The sequence below is a fragment of the Seriola dumerili genome, unplaced genomic scaffold (assembly GCF_002260705.1).
Source record: "Seriola dumerili isolate Sdu_G_001 unplaced genomic scaffold, Sdu_1.0 BDQW01000449.1, whole genome shotgun sequence".
NCBI classification, from domain to species: Eukaryota; Metazoa; Chordata; class Actinopteri; order Carangiformes; family Carangidae; genus Seriola; species Seriola dumerili.
In genome coordinates, this window is record NW_019174704.1 from 7,254,796 (window position 1) to 7,277,115 (window position 22,320).

General features: G+C 39.9%; 1 protein-coding gene across 2 annotated transcripts in view; it reads left to right on the forward strand.

The window, feature by feature from the left end:
• The window catches only part of LOC111234369 (glutamate receptor 3), a 67,821-nt gene that overhangs the window by 12,829 nt on the left and 32,672 nt on the right, over positions 1-22,320 (forward strand). For both annotated transcript variants that reach the window (XM_022762421.1, XM_022762420.1), the window contains exons 3-4: positions 369-608; positions 14,920-15,107. In XM_022762421.1, coding sequence (XP_022618142.1) covers positions 369-608; positions 14,920-15,107 — 428 coding nt within the window. The remainder of the gene's footprint in view (positions 1-368; positions 609-14,919; positions 15,108-22,320) is intronic.

Sequence of the window (22,320 nt, forward strand, 5' to 3'; positions counted from 1 at the left end):
CCAGTGCACTGATTTCCCCATTATATCTAGTTGATTACCCAAGCAGTTGCATTTAGACCAAGGAGAAGTGAAGGGCACCGGGCAGCACAGCATGGCCATGGGGAGCAGACATCCCACATGGCATCCATTTATTCAGATAGCCAGAAATTCACTCAGATTAATTCCATCATGAATTCTCTGTCATCCCAACCTAACATTGAATTTTTTTTTTACCCATACATTGGTCATTAGCAGACTCAGCAGTTTAACTTAAAATATGTGAATAAAATGAAATTTGGGCTTAGACTTTGGCACCCTCTGTGATGGAAGGACATGAATGACTCTGTGCTTGTCCCCAACCTGAACCTGCTCTCTGTCTCTGTCACCAGTCTGCTCTCAGTTCTCCCGAGGAGTGTATGCCATCTTCGGCTTCTATGACAGGAAGTCCATGAACACGCTGACCTCCTTCTGTGGGGCGCTGCACACCTCCTTCATTACGCCTAGCTTCCCCATAGATGCTGATGTGCAGTTTGTCATCCAGATGAGGCCCGGGTTGCGAGGAGCTGTTCTCAGTCTGCTGGACCATTACAAGTGGGAGAAGTTCGTCTACCTTTATGACACTGATAGAGGTAAGAGTGGTAAATAAGTAAAACAATTTCACACATCTATGCAAACACCACTGGCTAACACTCAGCAGAAGACAGATGCATAGTAGCAGAACATCTCATTGCTGGAGAAAGTGGAAAAAGTAATAGGCACGCCAAGCGCCGTTCATGCAGATGTGTTATTATACAGTGTATATGATCACTGTTTAATATGTAAATCCCTCATCCCCAATCCTCATTCTAAGTGGTCTGATACATTTTTAATCTATGCCAGTAATGGCCCTAAATTGCTTCACTGTGTGGCTGAATGCTGCTTACAGAGGCACTCAATAGCTCCTTGCTTCCGAGGAATGAGTCATTCACAGGTGCTGCTGATCTGCCGCCATAGTGTGACTCCAGCCGCCTGAGCCTCTAATCCTCAGCACTCTCTGATTATCATTTAGCTCTAATTGGATTATATAAAGACAGAGCACAACATACTCAAACTTCTGCGTGTGCTTCATGGCCTCTCGCTCCCGTCATGTAGGCCAACTATTTACAGACTCGAGTCTTTGTCATCCTCTGAGGATCAGCATCTGCAGAGGCCGTGTGAAGAAACAGCACAACAATCTGTCTGGGATAAGGATTTTGGACCACAAGCTGGTCACAGGCTGATTGTAGCAGCAAAGATGTGCTGTATGATGTGACGCCATTTGTGTTAGTTGTATTTCAAATGATTCAGTAGGTTTAGAAGTTTTCTGGGTGCAGTCTCTGCTGGTAAATGTGCCAAACTGTTCAAAACTGTACATTCTAAGTATTTTTAAACTGACATAGAGCATTTCTAGGACAAGTGCACTCCTTTTCCACTGCCCCCACCTCACTTTATATATCTCCATTTCAGGTGGGTGTCTAATCTACTGCTCAGTCACTAAACGGATTCTTACAGAGCCATTTTGTGCATCTGCAAAAACACTTTTTTGGCAGCATGTTAGACAGATTTACATACATCTGGCATAAAGTAAGAGCTTATTTAAACCCTTATAACAAACAAAGTCAACAGCAACACTTCTCTAATTGGGATGTGAGGGGACCTGAGTTTTATTGATCTGACCGATGTGTCTGTGTGAATCTGTGGCAGATTGTAGAAGCTGATAATTGGTTGGCTGGTGTGGTTCACACAAAATGATTAAGGAGTTTATAACCTCTCCTGGGCATAATCAACCTTCTCAGAAGTGCTTCCTGATGTGGCCCTTAGAGCTCTGCTTGACTTTGTTGGCCTCTTTCACTTGCTGTGTTGAGGCTGACGGGCCACCATCTGTAATACCCGGCCACTTTCCACAGCATGACACAGTGTAAACACTGTAGTTTAGGATGGATTCCCACATGCTGCACAGCTTGTGTTTGCTGAGAGGCTAGTTAGCCGTCCTATTTTGGCTGCCAGTCCCTTCCCGCTCCTCCCCATCAAGGTTCTGGAACAATATACCCACCACTCATCCAAATGTCAGTTTAATCTTCATTGTAGGAAGGAGCTCCAATCAGGGCCAGAGGGGGACAAGCAAGGGGCTCCTGAGAGATGCTTTTGTGAGTGAATGTTGATAGTTTGTTGGGGACTGTGACGGTGTCTTTTTACAGTGATATGTATAATGTCTGTCACTTAACAAGACTCTTGCCTCATCTGAACAGAGACTTTCATCAGAACAAAAAGCAAAGGCGTCTAAAAGTCGTCTTGAAATCAGAAAAATCATTAAAATGAAAGTGTTGATTCCTTGCAGTAGATCTTGAGGAAGTGGACTCCGTCTACTCTTTCATCACACGGCATAAAGAGATGTTTTTTTCATCATAGCCTGAAGGCATAGCTACCATCAAACCTGTATCTGTAGGACGGGATTTTGACTGTAATAGAAACTAAAATGCCCAGAGATACCACTTCATGTATGAACAGCGCATTTAATTTTCAGCATGTATTTCAAATTGGACATGGTATCAACATCAGACAAGTTCAGCTTCACTATCATGTTGGACATGCCTTCCTCTGTCAGCAGTATTGTACAGATTTAAACTGTTTTAATTGCAAAACATATTCATAAGTATTATTATATAATGAGTGGAGCTTGTTTCCCACAGCTGGTTTTTACAGGAATCTGCTCCTTTTTTCATCCCATTAGAAGAATTGATTGTTTGATAATTAATTAAAAAAACTTAGGAAACTGAGTAGGTCGCAGAGATCCTGGAGAAGCACAACAAAGAAAAAGACAGACTTTATACCTTTACAGACACATGGGTCATTAAAGACATGTTAATCTGCTGCAGTGGAACATCACCTATTTATCCTAGATGTACTGGCTACGAAATGTCCTCATTAAACAGACTAATGGCCACTGGCAGGAAAGACCTCTTGAACCGAGAACATCTGGGCATTACCAGCTGGCCACTGAGAGTAGGACCGCACCAGGTTTTCTCATGTTTAGCTTATTTACTGCCAATTTGCAAATACTGCTTAACCATTTTACCAGAAGTACCACAGTATAACCGTTCATGACAGGTCAAAAGCACACAGTTTAGTCAAAATTATGACAGTTTCTAAAATAATCTTCATATTGAACTGATCCTCAAACTGATTAAACAAGAAATCCATTGCAATGTTATTCTGCTATTTTTTATATTTAGCATTTGATGTATTGAGATCAGTGGTGAAGAAAATACTTAAAAAAGTACAAAAACAACTATGTGAAAGTACAGTTGTAACTCCAAATTCTACTTCAAGTTTCAAAAGTAAAACAAAACCTTTATATTACAAAAAAGAATCGATTGATTGGAAGAAGTCTTCACCAAGAAGAAACTACCGAGGCACAGAGGTGAAGTCACTGTGAACGTGTCCTAAGCCGCAGTTTTTTAGAAAACAAAGATTGTTCTGATGTCAAGAGAAACACAGTCCAACTTCTGTTGTGAAATATAAAATATAAAATGAAAAGACATTTCCACAAGACATCAGGGTCTTAATGGATAAAATAACTTATTCTAATCTTTGCCTTTGTGGTGATTGAGAGGATCATCATTTCATTAAAGAAATATAAAGAGAAGCGCTGCATGTTCTCCATTTGATACTTATAGAGATGATTGTGGTGCATTATAGTTTTCACCTCCATTGTTGTCCTCTCCTTTACGGTGATCTCTCAGGAGTCTTCTGTGTGTAATACACTACTAGCTCGAAGCAATGTCAATCTGCAGTTTTTGAGTATTTAATTGAGATCAGTGGTGGAGGATCTAAAAGAAGAGAAAAAGTCAAGTGAAGTAAAAGTCAAAATACTGCAGTGAGAATAACTGTTACAAGTAAAAGTCCTGCTCTCAAAATTTGATTTAGTAATTGCATCAAAATATACTTAAAATACCACAAATGAAAGTAGTCATTCTGAAGAATAACACACTGTATTGTATTAATGAATTATAATTATTGATGCATAGGTGGAGCTGTATACGGCTGGGAAGCCTGTGAATTTCCCTGTGGGGATCAATAAAGTTTTAGCTTATACACCGTCATTTATTTTTAACCTGAATTTGCAATGTAAATAAAGTACAATATTTCTCCCTGAATTGTAAGGTAAATAGTAGAAATACAGAGTACCAGAAAACAGAAATAATCAAGTAAAGTACAAATAATTCAAAACTATAAGTAGCTACAGAAAGCTACTTGAGTAAATGTTTGCGTGTGAGATCTTCCTGTGTAGTCTAATCCTTGCTTTCTAATGTAAGCCTCCTGATTCATGTACTCAACATAATGCAAACTAGATCTTTTTTTTTGTTGCCATCAAAATGAAGGACTGCAATCTAACAGCCTTTAACTGCAGCTTTTCCTGCATTCTCCTGCTGCTCTGACAAATAGGGATGGTGGGGACGTTGGAGAATTTGCATTCGGTGTGTAATCACACCGCCCTGCTGCTGAATGTCTGGTTGGTTTCGTCTCCGCAAGGAAACATCTGATTAATTGCATGCTGCTAAAGAGCTGCACTCAGCAGCCAGGCACACCGGCTCATTAACAGAGAGTGGGAGAGACAGAGAGACAGAGACAGAGAGAGAGTGTCACCGAGCAGCTGTTCCACTTTATGAACACCTTACTGCACCTTCACTTTGAGATGGACACGTATCAATAGGCCTTGAACCCCCTCTGTGAGTAAACAATGTTTCCCTCCCGGGCCCTAATATTGGGACAGAGGCAGAGATTCATCAATCAAGCTATTCTGCTTCAAGAGAGTTGTTTTCCTCTCTGTTCAAGGACTCTATTATGCCCTGTAGAAAACACAGAAAGAGCAAAGGAGAGCGTCACTGGGATACACATGTAACAGCATAAACAAGTAGTGACTGAAAGGTGCTAGATGGGTTTCAAAGGGTAATAAAAAACAAAGAGATGCAGATGGGAAAGCACAAGACTCTCACTTTAACTTTAAAAATTGATAAGGATACACAGGACTATGTCAAATTTAATGAAGTTTCAAAATAGAGCAGTGTATATCTTCTCATGTATTCTTATGGATAACATATTTATTTGGCTCAGTGCTTTTGAGAACCTTCTCTAACTCAGCATGTTGAATGAATTTTATATTCTCAATGGGAATCAGATTGCCCTTAGATTTACAGCAGGGAATGGAGTGTGTTTGGAAAGGCAGCTCAGATGCTGCATGTGTGTAACTGCGCGGTGACCTCATTGGTGAAAACCTCAAAGGGCAGTGTGCATTCACTGAGAAGATACAGCTGAGGCGTTAGCTGTCGGGGTGTTTCTGCATGAACCAAACCTCTGTTATCCAGGGCTCACTCTGTCAGATGCCCAAAATGGCACCAATTGATCCATGCACATCCACGCATGCAGAGGCAGTGCAGCTGAAAACAACATCAAACAACATGTAAGCTGCAGACATTCTGCTGCACTCTGCAGTATCGAGCCCATTGTATCTTCACGTATTTGAATTATTAATGCATAATACCAAACATTTTCAGCAGTTTTTCAGCGTCGGAGAATTTATCAAACCATTTTATTCCTCAGTATGGATGATTTGACCACCATAAAGCCCAGATTTAAATGAACACAGCTTCTTATTATGGGCATTCCTGCTTTCACATATGAAGACATCTTCTCACACTAGTGCCACTACAGCAACCTTCAGGAAAACATTACATAACTTTAAACAGTAGCATCACTGTAAATCTTTTGGGCTTTGCTTGAAAAGGGTAGTTGCAATGCTTGTTACAGACAGTCTGTAGTTTGGGCATCTCTACATAACCCGCTCACTCTGCCAATGTATGTGAACAAGCTCTTACTGCAGCAATCTGGCTGCATGAATTGTTAAACTGGCAGAAGTGGATAGAAAGTGTACATTTAGATCCTTTTTGCTCTGTGTCCATGTGTACTGAATGCGTTCACTATTCCAGGGTTTGATAAAAAAAAACTGTGCAGAGATCATTGTTTCAGGACCACGGACAGTTCCTACATTCCACTCAGCTTTTACCGTCACTCCTTTTACCATCACTACTGTGAACTGCTGTGACAAATTCATTGCAAATTAAAGCACAAGCACTCAAAAGATATTTTTCACTAATACAGCCACTATCACTGTAAACTGTATGTAATTTTGTATCATGATATTGTTTTATGTTTTTGTTCATTTTCTGAAAAATCAATTTAGAAATTGTTCGTTCAGACATACGTCAAGGAACTGACCACTTACAGCAAATAGTTCTACATGTGAAGTTAGCTGTTTTAGGGAGCTCTCAGTTAATCTATGCAGTGATCGAAGTACTTAATCGAATTGATGCATAAAAATCATACACAAAACACCAATACAATAAATCATGGTGTAAAAATGGTTGACAAAAGTGAAATATTTTGCACAGGAAATGAAAGTTCTATTTAAATAGCGAGACAACCAGATTTTTACTCACTCACTTATGTTTGTTATATGGAGGCATTCAAATTAATCTGAGATCTCACACACCTGTAACTCTTGTCAATAAGTGGCCTGAAGTGGGATCAATCACATTTGCCATATCTGTTACTATACCATCAATGCCCCCCCTTTTGACTCAAAATGCTGCCACTTAAAAAATGAGAAATCAATACACAGGGTAATCACTGATTATCAAACCTTTAATCCTGTTCTTATTTTATATGTCTGTTCAGTCCTGCCGGCTCAGGGAGTAAACAGGGCACAGGGCAGGCGAGCATCTTGGGAGCAAGAGGTTTATTCCAGCTACAGTTAAGATTTTCTTCTCTTCCGCAGCTCAACATTGTTGAGAGATTGAAATAGCCACATCTTCAAATTAATAGAAAAGAAAATGAAACTGTGCTGGAGACGAAGAGCGAGGGAAGGAACAGAGGAGTCAGCAAAGCCTTTGTGTCCCTCTCCTGCGTCAGAATACAGCAAATGGCACAGAGGGCCAAGCACTGTCAGATATGCTGTCAGATGCACCAAATGTTTTTTACTATGAATCCGAAGGCCCCCTCCCCTCCCATCTTTTACTGTGAGATCCAGCTTGTCATATCTAATCTGCTCTAACCTTAGCACTTGGCAGGGCCAAATAAGAAACCAGGTGACTGCTTCATTAGCCACTTCTCTGTTTATGCCTTGACTTTTGTATCTGTTTTGCTAAAATGCCTCTTATCTATTTCAGGATAGTCGCTATCAGGATAACGCAAGGCCATTACAACAGTAGTCATTTTGCACTATGAAAGAGATTGATGTGATGTGCGCTTCCCTGTTTGCCCAAGAGGAAACGCCATTTATATTTTGCTTAAGAGATGGGAGGGTGTTTTTTTTTTATAGCAGAGTAGAAATAGAACAGGCAGTTAGTGCAGCTCTCACTGATGGTCAAGAGCCAGCTTGCTCCATTTCTCTGTATCTGGTTCAAATACAAATATCTATGCTTTATGCATGTGTTTTTTAGTCTCTCGCTCTGTCTTTATGTTTTTATGTGTAAATGTATTCAGAGTCTGAATCATCTTAAAGCACGACAAAAGTTACATAAAAAATGAAAGGAGACAGGAGGAGAAATGCTCAACATTCTGTTAGCAACTTTGCAGCTGTCATTAGATAAGAAATAATCTGTTTGATTAGCTCTGATCAGGGATTTGGCAGGAGTGGGTGGTGTGGGGGTGCAGGGCTCTTTGCAGTTCAGCTAATTTGGAACAAGGAGCTGTTATCTGCATTGGTCTGCATTGGGAGTAGGCGTTAGGCTAATTGTACTCAAAAGTGTCCTTTTACTGTCATTTGGCAGCTTTAATTCTTTTTTATTTCACTGGCTCTGTTAACATTGCCCACTGAAAACAGTCTTCTCTGTGGAGCCACATATAAGCTTTGAGATTTTTGGAAATTTCTCTGAAGTACATTCAGTGGCTTTGTCTGTTGCGCTCAGCTTTGGGCATCCAATGACAACGGCGCAGTTCAGATGCCTGCAAGAGAATTTTAAAGAGGTCACCTTCTCCAGGGAGGGGGAGGGACGACTGAGTCACAGTTGAGACTGCACACCACCCTCAGCCGTCATGTGAGCCGCTGCCCAAGACAGACAAGAGGAAACACCCGGACAGGTGCCAGCAGAGCCTCAGTCAGTCTCTCTCTTCCAGCTCTGTCTGCCACGAAGGAAATTAATCTCCTGGTAAATGTACTATTCTACATTTGATCAAATATTTTTCCCTCATGATTTAAAATCTAAAAACCGAAGTAATTTGTTAAACAAAAACAACCAATTATATAATATGCCAGTTAGACAATAGCCTACTTTTGTCCAAACATGCGCTACATGACTGTGAGTAGCCTACAATACTACACACACTTGAGCAAAATAGCTAAACAGTGTTGTGCTCTATAAAGCCAATCCTCTGAGCTGCAAAGAACACCACATCAGAGGAGTACACTCTGATCTCCTGGGCAGTGCTGTGTGGGCTACTGAGCTCGTATATTCAAGAGAATCCCGCATGCAGGCCAGCTCTGCTTTGTGTTGCCTGCACTAACAATGGCCTTCATCTTTAGGCATTTCTCTGGGTGCATTTTGTGGACAAACTTCACAGCAAAGTGTGTTTAACAATGTTTGTGTTTGTAGACTTGAGCATAAATACAGTATGGAATATAATCCCATTATTGTGATTATAGTGTGGTATCTTGGGAGGATGTGACATTTGGGACAGCATATACAGTATTTGTTTTGTTCTGTGCTGGAGCTCTAGCTGAAGTATTTTGCCCAACTCATGTTAGACATTAGACCATTAGTTTGCCACTCTTCCTGGTTCAAGAACCAATTGCCATGGCAATCTTGCACTGCAAATGTCATGCTCATTTGCATGACATTAAACCATTTTACCTATTGTCACCATGATGCAGGTCTGGTCCATGTCACCACTTATCTCCTCAGGAAAACAGTTGTCCTCTCTTGCTTCTCTTTGAGAAGCTGCCAGTAAAAATTGATTTCTATTGTGAGCTGATGGAAGAGGAACCTGTCCCTTTGAGTACTGGTGCATCATAACTGCAGATGATGTTGCAGTAAAAACTCAAAGCTTTTTATTCCCTTTTGTTCTTTGCCTACAGATACTGTGTCTGTCTCTCTTTGTGTTTGAGACTTCAAATCCCACAGATGCTTGCATAACTGCATATATGCAAATATAAAAAAGTATAAATGTAAAGAGAAAGTAATATGAAAAAGTAGTATTTCAATTATGTATATATGTCTTATTTTATTATTTTGTTTATTCTTAGTTTTCAGTATTTACAGTGTGAGGATGAAGTCGTACTTATACTCAAAGTTGCAATAACTGATTTTTTGGCTACTTGGGGGTGGTGCAGTTTCCCATTTACACCCAGAAGATATGGAGTAACACTATACTGTTTTTGGAGTTATGTTTCTGTCACCTGGCAAATATTCAAATGTTCACTCTCCCTTCAGCTCGGTTTTTGGTCTCCACCAACTTCTGATGGAAAGATCTGGCTCTTTAGTTGCTAAATATTCACCAGCTAGTTGCTAACTTAGTCCGTATGCCTTTTGGTGCTCAGCAGCTCTAAAAACCTACTGTTTTTAGAGCTGCTTCCCCTGATGTCAAGACTGTTTCTGTAAGATGTTATTTGAGTGCTATATATAGCCTTGAGACAATATGCTCATGATTTTGAATATGTATTATTTTTCAGAACGCTACTGAATAATTGACTCTGTAAAATGCCCTTGATGGTTGTCCTGCCTGCTGGCTGTTACCAAACCATACCATCTGTTTACAAAGTCAACCCAAACTCTTTGACCAAAAGACTTTGTCATCTGTGCACCGACTGATAAATCACACCAGTGTTAATATTCACCAAGAGACTTGGGTGTCCTTTGACATTCAGACTTCACATCTGCATTGTGGCTGTGGACGTTACAGTGCACTGAATGTCACATTCAGTTAATTCCTTCAGTTCAGGACATTTTCGAACTTAGCTTTTATTTCCACATATCTTCAATTGTGAGCACACTCTGTAGCTTAACATCGACAAGCTCATACAAACGTTTAAATCCAGAATATCCAGCTTAGTTTAGTGTCAGAAAAGGAATGAAAATAAAACTCTTGAGGGAATCATTTGTAAATCCCTCTAAATCCTTTTTCTTAAGCAACTACTAACACATTTCAAAATGTCATGCATATCCCAGCTTAAGGTTTTCAGTGCTATGTGTCAAAATACTGGGAAGAGAGCTGACACTCAGCCTTTGCCTTTTCATTTCCCCTCTGCCACCAGAGATATACTGTGTTGGAGTCTAGTTTTGATATCGATGAACTGATAAAAAAACAAAACAAAACATGCTTCTTCCTGTTTGACTTTATAAAGGCAGGGCAATGACAGAGTTGGGCCCAGTCGGAGGTTAGCTCAGCAGTTTCCTATCTATAATCACAATGCTCTGAGACAGGACAGTCGCACTAACACCCTTTCTGAATTCCCTGACCTCCCTAAGTAGGAGACATGTGGACGCACATCGCCTCTTTAGACTTCTGAGTGACTGTTGTGGTGGTGCCCAGCAAGAGCCACTTGTCTTTAAAGGCCATACCTGATCTGAGTGCTGTTTGCCAAGCACTTCACTGTGAAGGTCACCAGCAAGGGAATGGAGGGTGAACATGTCAGCCGAGTCACTGTGCTCTGAATACAGGAGTTGTGTTGGCAACACGTCAGCTCAGATGTCCATATGTAACTGAATGCTTGAGCCTGTTGAGAACAGCTAGTTCTTTTTGCTGTGAATGTAATTCTTTTTTCAATTTTCTTAATTTTTTTTTTCTACATTTCTGATTAAATGATGCATGTGAGTCAGAAGTGCAGATCATGTTTTTATTCTGGGTTATGCTAAAGACAAAATCTTATAGCCCTGCTACTGGCCCCCAAAAGAACACGCTGTGCTTTTACATCAGTGCTTGCCAAGTCATTTTAAACCTCTGCACTCCCACATAATAATTATTTTTTTCAAGTTCAGTCATCTCTGACCACGTTGAATGCTGAGATGTATCTGATGTATGCTGATATGTATTACAGTGACTACTAATCTTTCCATTGTTTGGTCACTATGTCCAGCTGCTGTGTACCTGGAAGGCAGCAGTCGAACAGCGTGTTTGCTTTATTACGATAACAGTAACTGTGCTCTTTTCTGCCATTGTTTGCAGCATAACTGCATATTGAGTAACAGAGTTTTTAATATGGCGATTTTGACGTTTGCAGCTTATTTCTATAGTTCTGATATGTTTCAAATGTTAAAAAGTAGTAAACGTCTTTTTTTAATGTGTCAACATGTAATTAATGTGAAAAACAAAATGAAAAATGGAAATGAACAAACGTTTCAGCTCCCTTTAACCTTTAGGAACCTTTGTATTAGCTTTTACCATAACTAACCAGGCACATTTAATCATAATCAGTGCAACTCAACCAACTGGTAAATGACCAGTATTACCACAGATATCCTACAAACTTGTACATTTTAATGGAACTAAATAGGAATTTAGCGCTGACAAAAGCTTAATATTAAGGTAAGTATTATTACATACAATGAAAAAAAATGGATGGTGGGGTTCATCAGCTAATCTAACCTATATTTCCCTCTGCATCTGCAAGAAAACCAGTAAAACCAGTACGGCATGTAGTTTGACTGGACTGATCTGTGTCTGGATTTAACAGTTTTTAAGGCGACGTCTTATATACAGCTGGTCATGTATGATGCAGCCTCTACAATGTAGTTTCTTCTTCTTAGTTTGAAAAACACTTAAGATCACCTTCTGACACGGTTTTAGACATCTGAATCTTCTCTTCTTGGAATTTGTGTCATTTCAATTATTTTGTCAAAAATTCTTAAGATTACAGGTGCTGCTTCTCCCATTTTGAAAAAAAAAACAGGATCTGTGAACTGCTAGACAAGATGTACTTCACTGAAAAGTCTATTCTTAGTGTGTGTGCCTTGATGCCTCAAGTCACATTTGTGTAACTTGCATACTGGACCATGATTGGCTTCCAAACTTGTGATGTCACAAAACCATGTTTGTAGATATGCGTCTTGAACTCAGATTTAGGGAGAGTACAGAGAAACTTTCCTCCGTCAGCCAATGAGCATGTAAACAGTTTTCTAATGTCAAAGTGTCATAACTGTGTAACTCGCCCAAACTCAGTCTGAAGTATTTATGAGCAGTGGCTTATATACATTTCTACATAAGGGAGGGAGGTTGTGTATCATTTGTCTGGTATACAGAGCGAGAACCAGTGTTCATTTAGCCTGTGTGATGCCTGCGTCCGGCAGTGAGGGTCTGTAGCCGACTTGTATTTATATAAACACATTTTACACCAGCTTATTCAACACCCGTAATAAAAACCAGTATTTTATGGAATCAGTGGTTTTATCCCTGCTCTGAGAGAAAAGGGTAACACAGCATGTGATGTTGCTTCTGCACATTTAGTCCAGTCAGCCGTAATGTTTTGACTCTGTGGTAAACAGAAAAAGGTCTGTATTTTTACTCTGTCCATTAGTTATGACCTAATACAGCACGTAATGAGCTTCTGCCACCCTATGGTTTCACCACCGCTCAACTGCACTGTTCTTCTGATAATAGAAATATGCAAATTTCTGATGCATGTTATTAATTTCCACACTGTCATTTTCTCTCTTTGGAGCTGCTATTCATTCTGCTGTTTTTAATATTTTTTCTGCTTGATAATGTGTTACCTTTTCATGGGTCGCTGGTCTTGTTACATGCTTTTTAAATGGCACACATCCTAGTTTATACTTCTCAATATACAATGAACTGGATTTATGTTGAGCTGCACAAATGTTAAGTTTATTCAGCGAAACTAGACACAAGCTTTCAACCCAAGCCAGTTTAATATCTGCTGTTTCTGTATAGAGGCGGATTGATGCTTGACAAGCGATTGATCACTTTAAATAGGCAACATGGCCTCATGCCCTTGGCAGTGACCCATCTTCTGTAACTTCAGGTCAAGCAGCCAAACACTGTGTTTCTAATGATCTTGTTCCTATAACCCAAAAACATAAAGTAAATATAATATTAAATAACCTATTTGTATCAATGAATCACATTTATGTAGAACTGTAACTAGGGTACTACGTCACTATTTCAAATCAACTTTTGTAACAGAAAATTGATTGTGAACCACTGTAACATTGTTTATTTAACACAGTTATGTTTTGTTGCTGGATTATACGACTGGCAAAGCATTATCATGATCCAATTTTAATTGCGACCTTAGAAACTAACATTTATTAATGTTATAATATTGTACAGAATTAAGATCAATAACATAAGAAGTTAAAAAGTGCTTCAACTGTCAAACCTGAAAGTTCCCATGTTGCTTAACCTTTTGGAAAACTAACCAATCAGAATTTATTGGCATTTTCCAAAACCCAGGGTATAATGATTTCTTCCGGTTGTTAGCATCTGTGTAGGTGCTTAGCTCAGAGAACAGTGTGTTTGTGTGTGTAGGTCCAAGTATGTCGCTGTATTTGTCGTCACATAACAGATGTTTCGTTGAATCGGCTCCATGAAAGCTTCAAATAGCTCAGCAGGAGATTCTGGCTTCATGGAACAATCCCAGCAGACTGACAATTCACCTTTACCTCCTTTTAACATCGCCAACAACTGAATAAATCCAGATTTACAAAAAAAAAAAAAAAAATCATAATTACAAGTAGCTGATAATGTCACCACTGATTTTATTGTAACAACATTAGATTAATGGAAACAAAGCTGGGAGTTCGTGCTTGAAACAATATTCTCAATAGAAACAAAACTAAATTAGCAAGCAGCAGGATTGAAAGTGTATAAAATGACCATGACATGCTGTTTCTGAAGGGAAATTGATAAGCTGATGGCGGCCTTGCTCAATTTCCGGGCAAAAACTCTTGTTTTGCCAAAAGGCACAAATCATTTTTTTCTTTTTAACTATAACAATCTTTAACTAAAACAAAGAAGAGATTTCTGGTTTCTTTTTTTTTTTTACCTAGAGTCACTGCCGTCTCTTTTTGACTGACTTAGAAACTGCCTTTATGGCCAGTCATGACTGCTGACCATGAATTCTTAAACCCCTTAGTAAACTATCAGTGGAACTCCCCGAATTCCTGTGTGTGTACAGTGGCTTTTCAGTGTCCCTGCTCAGCCAGGTTACTGTTAGCTCAGCTTCTTCCTTTCATATGCCTCATCTACCAATTCATCCCATGGCACAGTGTGCTCTGCAAAGTAACACACCATTGAGTTACACCAATTGTGCTTGTTCAACTGCTTCTTTAGCAGTTCATTTCACTGCATTTGCTGGAGTATGTGCTACATGTCTTATTGTGGTGTCTTGTCTCACCTACAGCCTTAAATTTGGAGGTCTGAAATATCTGTCAGTGAGGCAAGAAAGAGAAAACTAAGGTGACCTCCTGTGACACACTGCTAAAGCAGCATAGACACTAATTATGCTCTGTAACCCTTTCTTTGTTATAGATGCCACAGCTTTAACCTAATCTTTTGTGGGTGTGTCAGCCTCTCTGTTAACCTGCTGTAGACATTTTCTGTCTTCATTTATTTTGGATCACTACTATAAACAGATTATAAGCTGCAGTATGTCTGCGGGTAACTCTTACAAGAGGATTGTATTGTTCAGATAAACATTTCAACGATGCATCATGGGTTTGTTACTAGTTTGTAATAAAAAGCTGGCCAAAAGCTTTTCCTACATTAAACATGTTGCTAACCATTGTTGAAAGCCAGCGTACCCTCATAGCTCTTCAGTTTGGATTCTCAGCACAGCTTTTATCTGTTGCTGTGCTCTGAAATCCAAAAAGACAGATGTGTGATGGAGCCCTTCTCCCTCTGCTCCCCCAGGGTTTACCATCCTCCAGGCCATCATGGAGTCGGCTGTAGCCAATAACTGGCAGGTGACAGCTCGCTCGGTGGGGAACATTGTGGACCCCACCGAGTACAGACGCATCATCGAGGAGATGGACCGCCGGCAGGAGAAGCGCTTTCTCATCGACTGTGAGGTGGACAGGATCAACTCCATACTGGAGCAGGTACACAGCGACACACAATCTGCTTAATGTGAGCAAAATAAGGCACTGGAAAAACAGCTTCTTCCCTTAAATACCGTTATTCAGCCTCATGTCTCTGCATGTTTCATTGTTTCTAAAGGAATAAACACTGTCTGCCTCTCACTTTTTGCCTTGAACACCATCTCCATTTACACTCTTAGTGAAATAAGGCACACTCCTTGCTTGCTCTGCTCCCTCTTTTTCATTTCTTTTTTGTTATTACCCTAAGCACTTGGAGTGCATCATGATTGCCTCAGATCTCAGCATCCTCATTTAGAGACGATGTTAAAACAAGCGAGACGGGTACATTCAATTACGGCTTGTTATTTGTTATTTTTTGTGCGTGCATTGTTTGAGGTCACCTGGGTTTAATTCATGTGGAGGAATTAAACAGCCTCCTCATCCTTGTTTCCTAGGTGATCATCAGCTAGCAGTTTTCCCACATGAGTCTTGATTCACATTCAGTGTTTGCTAAGGCGTGCCACTCACTGTGGCTGCGCCATAGAAAATACTTTATCATCAAAAATGTATTCAATGAGGCTTAACTGGGACTTTGCTTGCTCACTCAGAAGATCATTATTGTTCATTTGGAGGATTAGAAGCTATGTTGCACATGTGGTCACATTTTGTCTTGCAAATGGATTTTGAAGTGTGCTGTTTCTCAGGCTTTGTGCAGTTGGATAGAGACCAATGCTGGAATACAATTGCCTCAAGCAAACGGATGGACTTTTATTTGGATAGTTGAATGTTAATAATCTCAACTAACTAACCCAAATCCTGACTTAAACCAAATTTAGCCACATTATAGTCACCTCATGGGGAGTTACAAAAGGTGTATTAACACTAGACCAGTTACATACAAGACTGTTCTCACCAGCATTTATCTCTATGTTCATGTTTTCATGATATGCATCATCATATAGCCAATCAAATAATTACTGTCCTTTTTTAGGGGTGTGACATTGTTATTGTAATGCAGTGCTTAGACAGTGCTTAGGCAGAGGTCAGGGTTGATTGTCTGAGCATACTGAACATACAAAGGGTGTGAGTTTGAAGCTGGAGCAGCATTTGGTTTCTTTTAACCATGAAGCCGAGCTTCCCCTAACATTAACTGAAAAGTGTGGATTGTCTGAACCAGCTGAACGAAGCCTTAACGGAGAGGGAGTAGAAAACACTCAGTGGGTCCTTATTTTGAACGACCGATCTTGTTAAGGTATGAGCATTTATTGGGAAATAAAATAAATCTTGACAGCTAAAGGTTGTGTATTTCTTTTCAGCTTGGGTTTATTGTATCTGTTGTAGATGGCTGCACAGCAAAGTCATATGTTAGAAAAACAATTAGGCCCACAAGTACAGTTTGTTTTCTAAGTGTGTGTGTGTGTGAGAGAGAGAGAGAGAGAGAGAGAGAGAGAGAGAGAGAGAGAGAGAGAGAGAGAGCGCTCCTTTGAACCATTAATCCTGAGAACATCTTAACCTTCTGTTTTTTACGGAGATATTTGTGTGTCGAGTCCTCAGCCCTCTACATAATGATCTTCATTACCACCGGCCTTACAAGTTTCACTCTGACCTTCACTGCGGATCTGTCTTCATTTCTTCAGACGCGGGGGAATATGTTTAGTGACAGCACAGAACATTTTTATTCATCAAAAGAAGTTTGCTGTCTTCACGTTGATACAGAGGGTTTCTTCAATTGTTCTCAAAAGGCCTCCATATTAGATTCAAGTTTATCCAATCAGATAATGATGGTCATTCGTGTGTCATGCCGGGCTGATCCGATCATAATGTCTTCACTGTGGTGGATTAATGTGAATGGTGGCCTTGTAGGCAGCATCTGTCAGAAAAGTGTCTCTCCAGATGTTCAAGAGTGGCAAGACGTGCCTGCGTCTCTAGAGAACGACTCCTTGTACGAGCTGTGACATCAACACTTGCTTTAATGTAATATCAGCTCCCACAGTAAGTAGGACACACTGTCCCATAACAGCAACAACAATGAGCCTACTATAAATAGCCTACCCTCCTAGCCTGAGGGAAGATCTCTTACAAAGTCAGGAGTGAGCAAACACTTCAAGATCACTCAGGCAATAAGGACGCAACCATTCTGGACATTATTTATTTTTTAATTAGACCTCAGACCTCATGAAGAGACCACAATCATCAAAATAATAGTTACATTTGCTTGATACCTGCATTCAGGCTATTATGTCTACCCAGTACATTATTAATGAATTTATACGCATACATCCATCATTTAATTTGAGCAAATTACTTTTGTTATCAGGGTAGCTTCAATTGTAACAGACTTTATTTGTTGATAAATGTACTGTGGGATTTTCTTCCTCCCCTGCTGGCTCTCTTACCACCTTTAAAGATATCAGTCTGCTCATCCCTTCAGTAAAGTAAAGACGGAGCGATAAACACCTCTAAGGCTTCTCATCAATAATAGAAGCACAGTGGATTTGTAATCGCTGCCAGAGAGGACCCGTCACCTCCAGCCTCCTCCTGCTCAGTGGACGGACAGAGGAAGAGTTAGAGAGAGAAAAAAAGACTCGGAAGGCAGAGAGCTTGTGGGAATTGAGCCATGTAGTGTGAGTCTCTCTGTCTAGTGCTGTGGAGGGAAATAGGAGAATTGCTGAACACCCAGAGGTGCACTGAAATTCCACACCCAGTGAGTAGGATAGTAAAACAAGAAGCTGTAATGGGATTATTCAGATTACATCTGTGGGGATGTTATTTAATCTTGTAGGTGAATTGTAGTTTTATCTGTTTCTTTGCATGGGCTTTGGCTTTAATGGCATGACATAAAGAATGTTTTCTGAAGTATATTTTCTCTGAGGGGTTGATTTTTTTGTAGGTTTAATGCTTAATATGTTCACTATCCTAATTTAGCCTGTTAGCATGAATTTGCTAATGAGCAGTAAACACAGAGTACAGATGAGGCACTGGGCAAATTGAAATATTGAATGTAATGTAAACGTAAGAGGATCATCAAGGTCAATAAGATACATACTTCAGGGACCTTGAAAGTGTGTACTAAATTTCATGGTAGAGCCCTAGAGCCATGCTGCTAGCTGCAAAAATGTATATATAGGTAACTCAAAAACCCTTAATTGCTAGGAGTAGGTTTATCATACTGTGATCTCATCCTCTGATACTGAATTATTTTAGTTTTATAACAGTTTTGGAAATGATGCATGTGTTAGGGCAGGGCAATTAATCGAATTTTACTTTCGATTACGATTTTGGCCTCTAATGATTATAAAAACGAGATAATAAAGAGAAAACAATTATTGTGCCACATTCTGTTTCACAAAAAATTTCATCCCCGCTACAAAACCCATCCAACGATATCGGTTCTGCTCTCATTACTGAAGTAATTAGGAAAATAGATTTTGTATTTGTTATTGCAACATAAAAGTTCATCTGCATCTCTCTCTGACCCTGTGTGTGAGGGGCGGGGCAGCGCTCTCACACACCTCAGACCACACGCAGACCCTGTCTGTGGAGAGAAATAAAACGTTTTGAAGTGTGGTTCAGTCTTTTTCATGTAAGGACTGAAACACGAGCAATCTCTGGAAAACATCCGATGAAAGTTCATCACATACAGACGGAGAAATGTACACTTTTCTACCGACTAGCTTGTAGCTCATACATCATTGCGTCAGGTGTTTTGTATGCTGCAGCCTGGAGCCCACACACAGAGTTAACTACATTATACGAACATGGGCTAATGAAGAAAACTGATCATTATCCAGCTGATTGTTCTACAAGTGTTCCCAAATTCAATCTGAAATGGATAGAGCTTCATCTGAACTGTCGTTTAGAAATTCTGTTTCAGGTCAGTCAGGCGGGCGTATCCCATGCTCAGATATCTTTAACTTATATTGTGTATAACGGGAGTAACTACATAGACACATTGCTTTTTGTTTTGAAATAATTAAAAAAAATTTTTTTTTTTTTCTTTTTTCCAAAGTCAATGAGAAATAGTGTTGAATAATCATCCTTGTGCTGTAGTGGCGCCGTAGAGCAATGTGCTGTGATGAGGATGTCCTTGTATTGTTTTTCATGCTCTACCAGCATGAACATGAGGATGAGTAAAGGTGCTGACTTGATGCACATTTGCGCAGACTACAGAGTGGGAATTTTGTATTTTGGTGAGACTCGTTGAACATAAAGAATGAAAGGATTAAATGAAAATTCCATAGGGTATCTTTAATTATTGTGAAGCAAGCAGTGGATAAGACACAACTGCTATGAAGCGAACACTTTGCCACCTTTTTACATTACTACTACTGGATCCATAACCTAAAACAAACTGAAGACCAAGGAACAGTTATAACTCTGGTAAATTAACCTCAGGCTACACAAAAATAATAGATTATAACAATATAAACATTATCAGGAGAGTTGTCCTTTGCAAGTCCTCTTCACTAGGTCATGTCTGGACTACTGTGTATGTGACATCATCTTAAAAACCAGCATGAAAAGTATGTGACACTGCAGCTTGATTTATAATGCCCCACAAATAAACAACAACAACAACAAGAGAAGACCTTTTCCTTCATTTCCTTTTTTCTTAACATTGACTACAAAAAGAAAACATAGCTTCTGAGAAAGAAAAAGAAAAACATTGACTGTGATAGAGGAAGTTATTGTACAGCCTTGTTTGTAGCCCAGGCGTCCAAAGGAGACCCAAGAGAAGTCTGAGTTAAAAGCAACCCAAATGAAAAACAACATCAAACACACACAAGCAGGAGAGTTGGCAGCTGTAACAAGGATAGTAAGGACATTACAACTTCATACGCATTTTTTATTTTGCTGATATTGGCACAGTCTATAAGAGTGTGTGGGGCAGATGCTACTGCAAATCAGCCGCTTGCACCATCAGACTGTACTCAGTCTCAACAACAAGACTAGAAAAAATGATCATTTAAGTGGTTGTATTGTACTGAGTTCATTCTATAAATGATAAGGATAATGTTTTATTCATATGTCATTGCGTATATTGTGTATAATGTGCAGACAGGCAGAAGTTTCATCATGTGACACAATTACTTTCCACTCAAAGATTCAGCTTTGTAGTGAGGACTGGTGAACAAGAGGTTTTACAGTGGAGCAATGTTTAACTGATTTACAGCCATGTCCTTCCCCTGCTATAATTTCTTTCTTTACTGCACTTATTTGACAGTTAAATCCTTCCTCACATTTTGCCCTGTTTCTAGTAGCATAACAATAATTAGTTGACTAGTGAAAAGGGACAGTTATCAACCTTGCGATGCCCGTTCCAGTTCTGAAGAAGGCAGATGACAAATCACTGTAACAAAGAGATGCCTCCATCAGTAGGAAGAGAGTCAAATCCTCTTGAAGGCACTTGGGCAGACATCCAGCTCTGCACAGGACTCTGGCTCTAGTCTGCTTAATTAGAGTCTATTCCCACAGGAAAATTTAGGCTGATCATCCTGCAGCTCGGGCCAGGCCCAGGCCGGCATCAGGCAGCACAGCGCAGACCTGCCCATCCAGACAGGCGGGCAGCAGGAGTCCTGAGGATGGACAAATAATGATCATTTAGACCTGAGACAACTGCTTTCCCTCTTTTTCTCTCTGTTTGCGTCCAGTTTGTCTCCTCCACAGCAAAGAGAGATGGCCCCTTGTTTCTGATTATATCCTCAGCAAAGATAAAGAGGTGACTACTAATGTGGAGCTGTAACAGGAGTCTGAGTGCTGGGTTTATTTGTCTGTTAGTGATGATTCATATGATTGTAATGCACTAGCGGGGGATGGAAGGTGATGTGCTGTGATTTATTTTTAACTGTGAATTTTAAAACAGGGAGCATCCTGCACACCAATATCTTACTACTGTTTTAACTGTTTTAGACTGGACGACCATTTTGGATTTTTGTCTTGAGTTAAAGTATATTGATATTTTCTTCCCTTTCTTGCAGAGTTAAATGAGAAGATCAATACCACTCTAAACATAAACTACAGCCTGGCAATGCTGAGTTTAGCTTAGCATAACGACATGAAACAAGAGAGAAACAGCTAACCTGGCTCCGTCCAAAGGAAAAAACAATGTCTCCTTTGTTTATCTATATAGAAAGTGCTTCACAGCTCCTGGCCAAGAAATAGTCTGGCACGTAACTTCTCATTAAATCACAACTTGTTGTTTTTATGTTTTGGTTTTTCTACAGATTAAACAAACATGGTGAATAATATGTCATGCTAAACTAAGATAATCCTGCCTGTTGCTTCATATTTAACAGTCAGACTGAAATGAGAGTGGTGTCACTCTTCGCATATCACTCCTGGCAAGAAAGTGAATGAGCGTATTTCTCAAAATGTTGAATTCTATTAAAGGCACCCAGTAGAGTTATATTGTAAATAAACACAGCTGTTTCCATTCAGTATTTCTATCCTCGATGCCTAAAATACATGTGGAGTGCATTTCCTTCATTATAAAACATTTCTAAAGCAGATGCATTGGTTGTCTCACCCATGTCTGCTAACGTGCGGTCTTCTTCATCCTTAATTTTTATGTGTCATTGCTATGTTTCTTGGTATGTTACCGGCACCAGTTGTCAATCAGCGCAAAAGACCATGAAACCATGGAATGGGCGTCACGTCGCTTGCGTGAATATACATAAAACAAAGTAGGGACCCACTTTTAAAAACACTGCTTAATAGCTCTACTCGTGGTCAAAAACTTTAAGTTAAAAAAAAAAAAAAAACATTTATACCAGTTGTTGTTTTCTCAGTCTGTTTCCAGATGACAACCTCCATCCATTCATTAGCTGCACCGCTCCTCCTTCAAGGGTCATGGGGGACTGGAGCCCATCGCAGCTGACATTGGGTGTGAGATGGGGGCAGGCCGCCAGTCTATCACAGGGCTGACATGAAGACACAAACAACCATTCATGCTCATATTCACAATTGCACCTACGGGCAATTTTGAGTCGCTAGTTAACCTAATCTGCATGTTTTTAGACTGACACCAGAGCACCCGCAGGAAACCCGCACTAGATAAAAACATTAACAGTAGAAAACAGTTGAATGGGAATGGCACCTGGACTTTATTATTTCCATTCCATGAGCATTAAAAATGTAGTAGCTGTTCAGTACAACCAGTGCTGCTGGTGACTTCTCCAAGGTCTTCTTTTCCCTGGGCTGTTTGAGGAGACTGTTTTGTGAGAGATGGATTTTG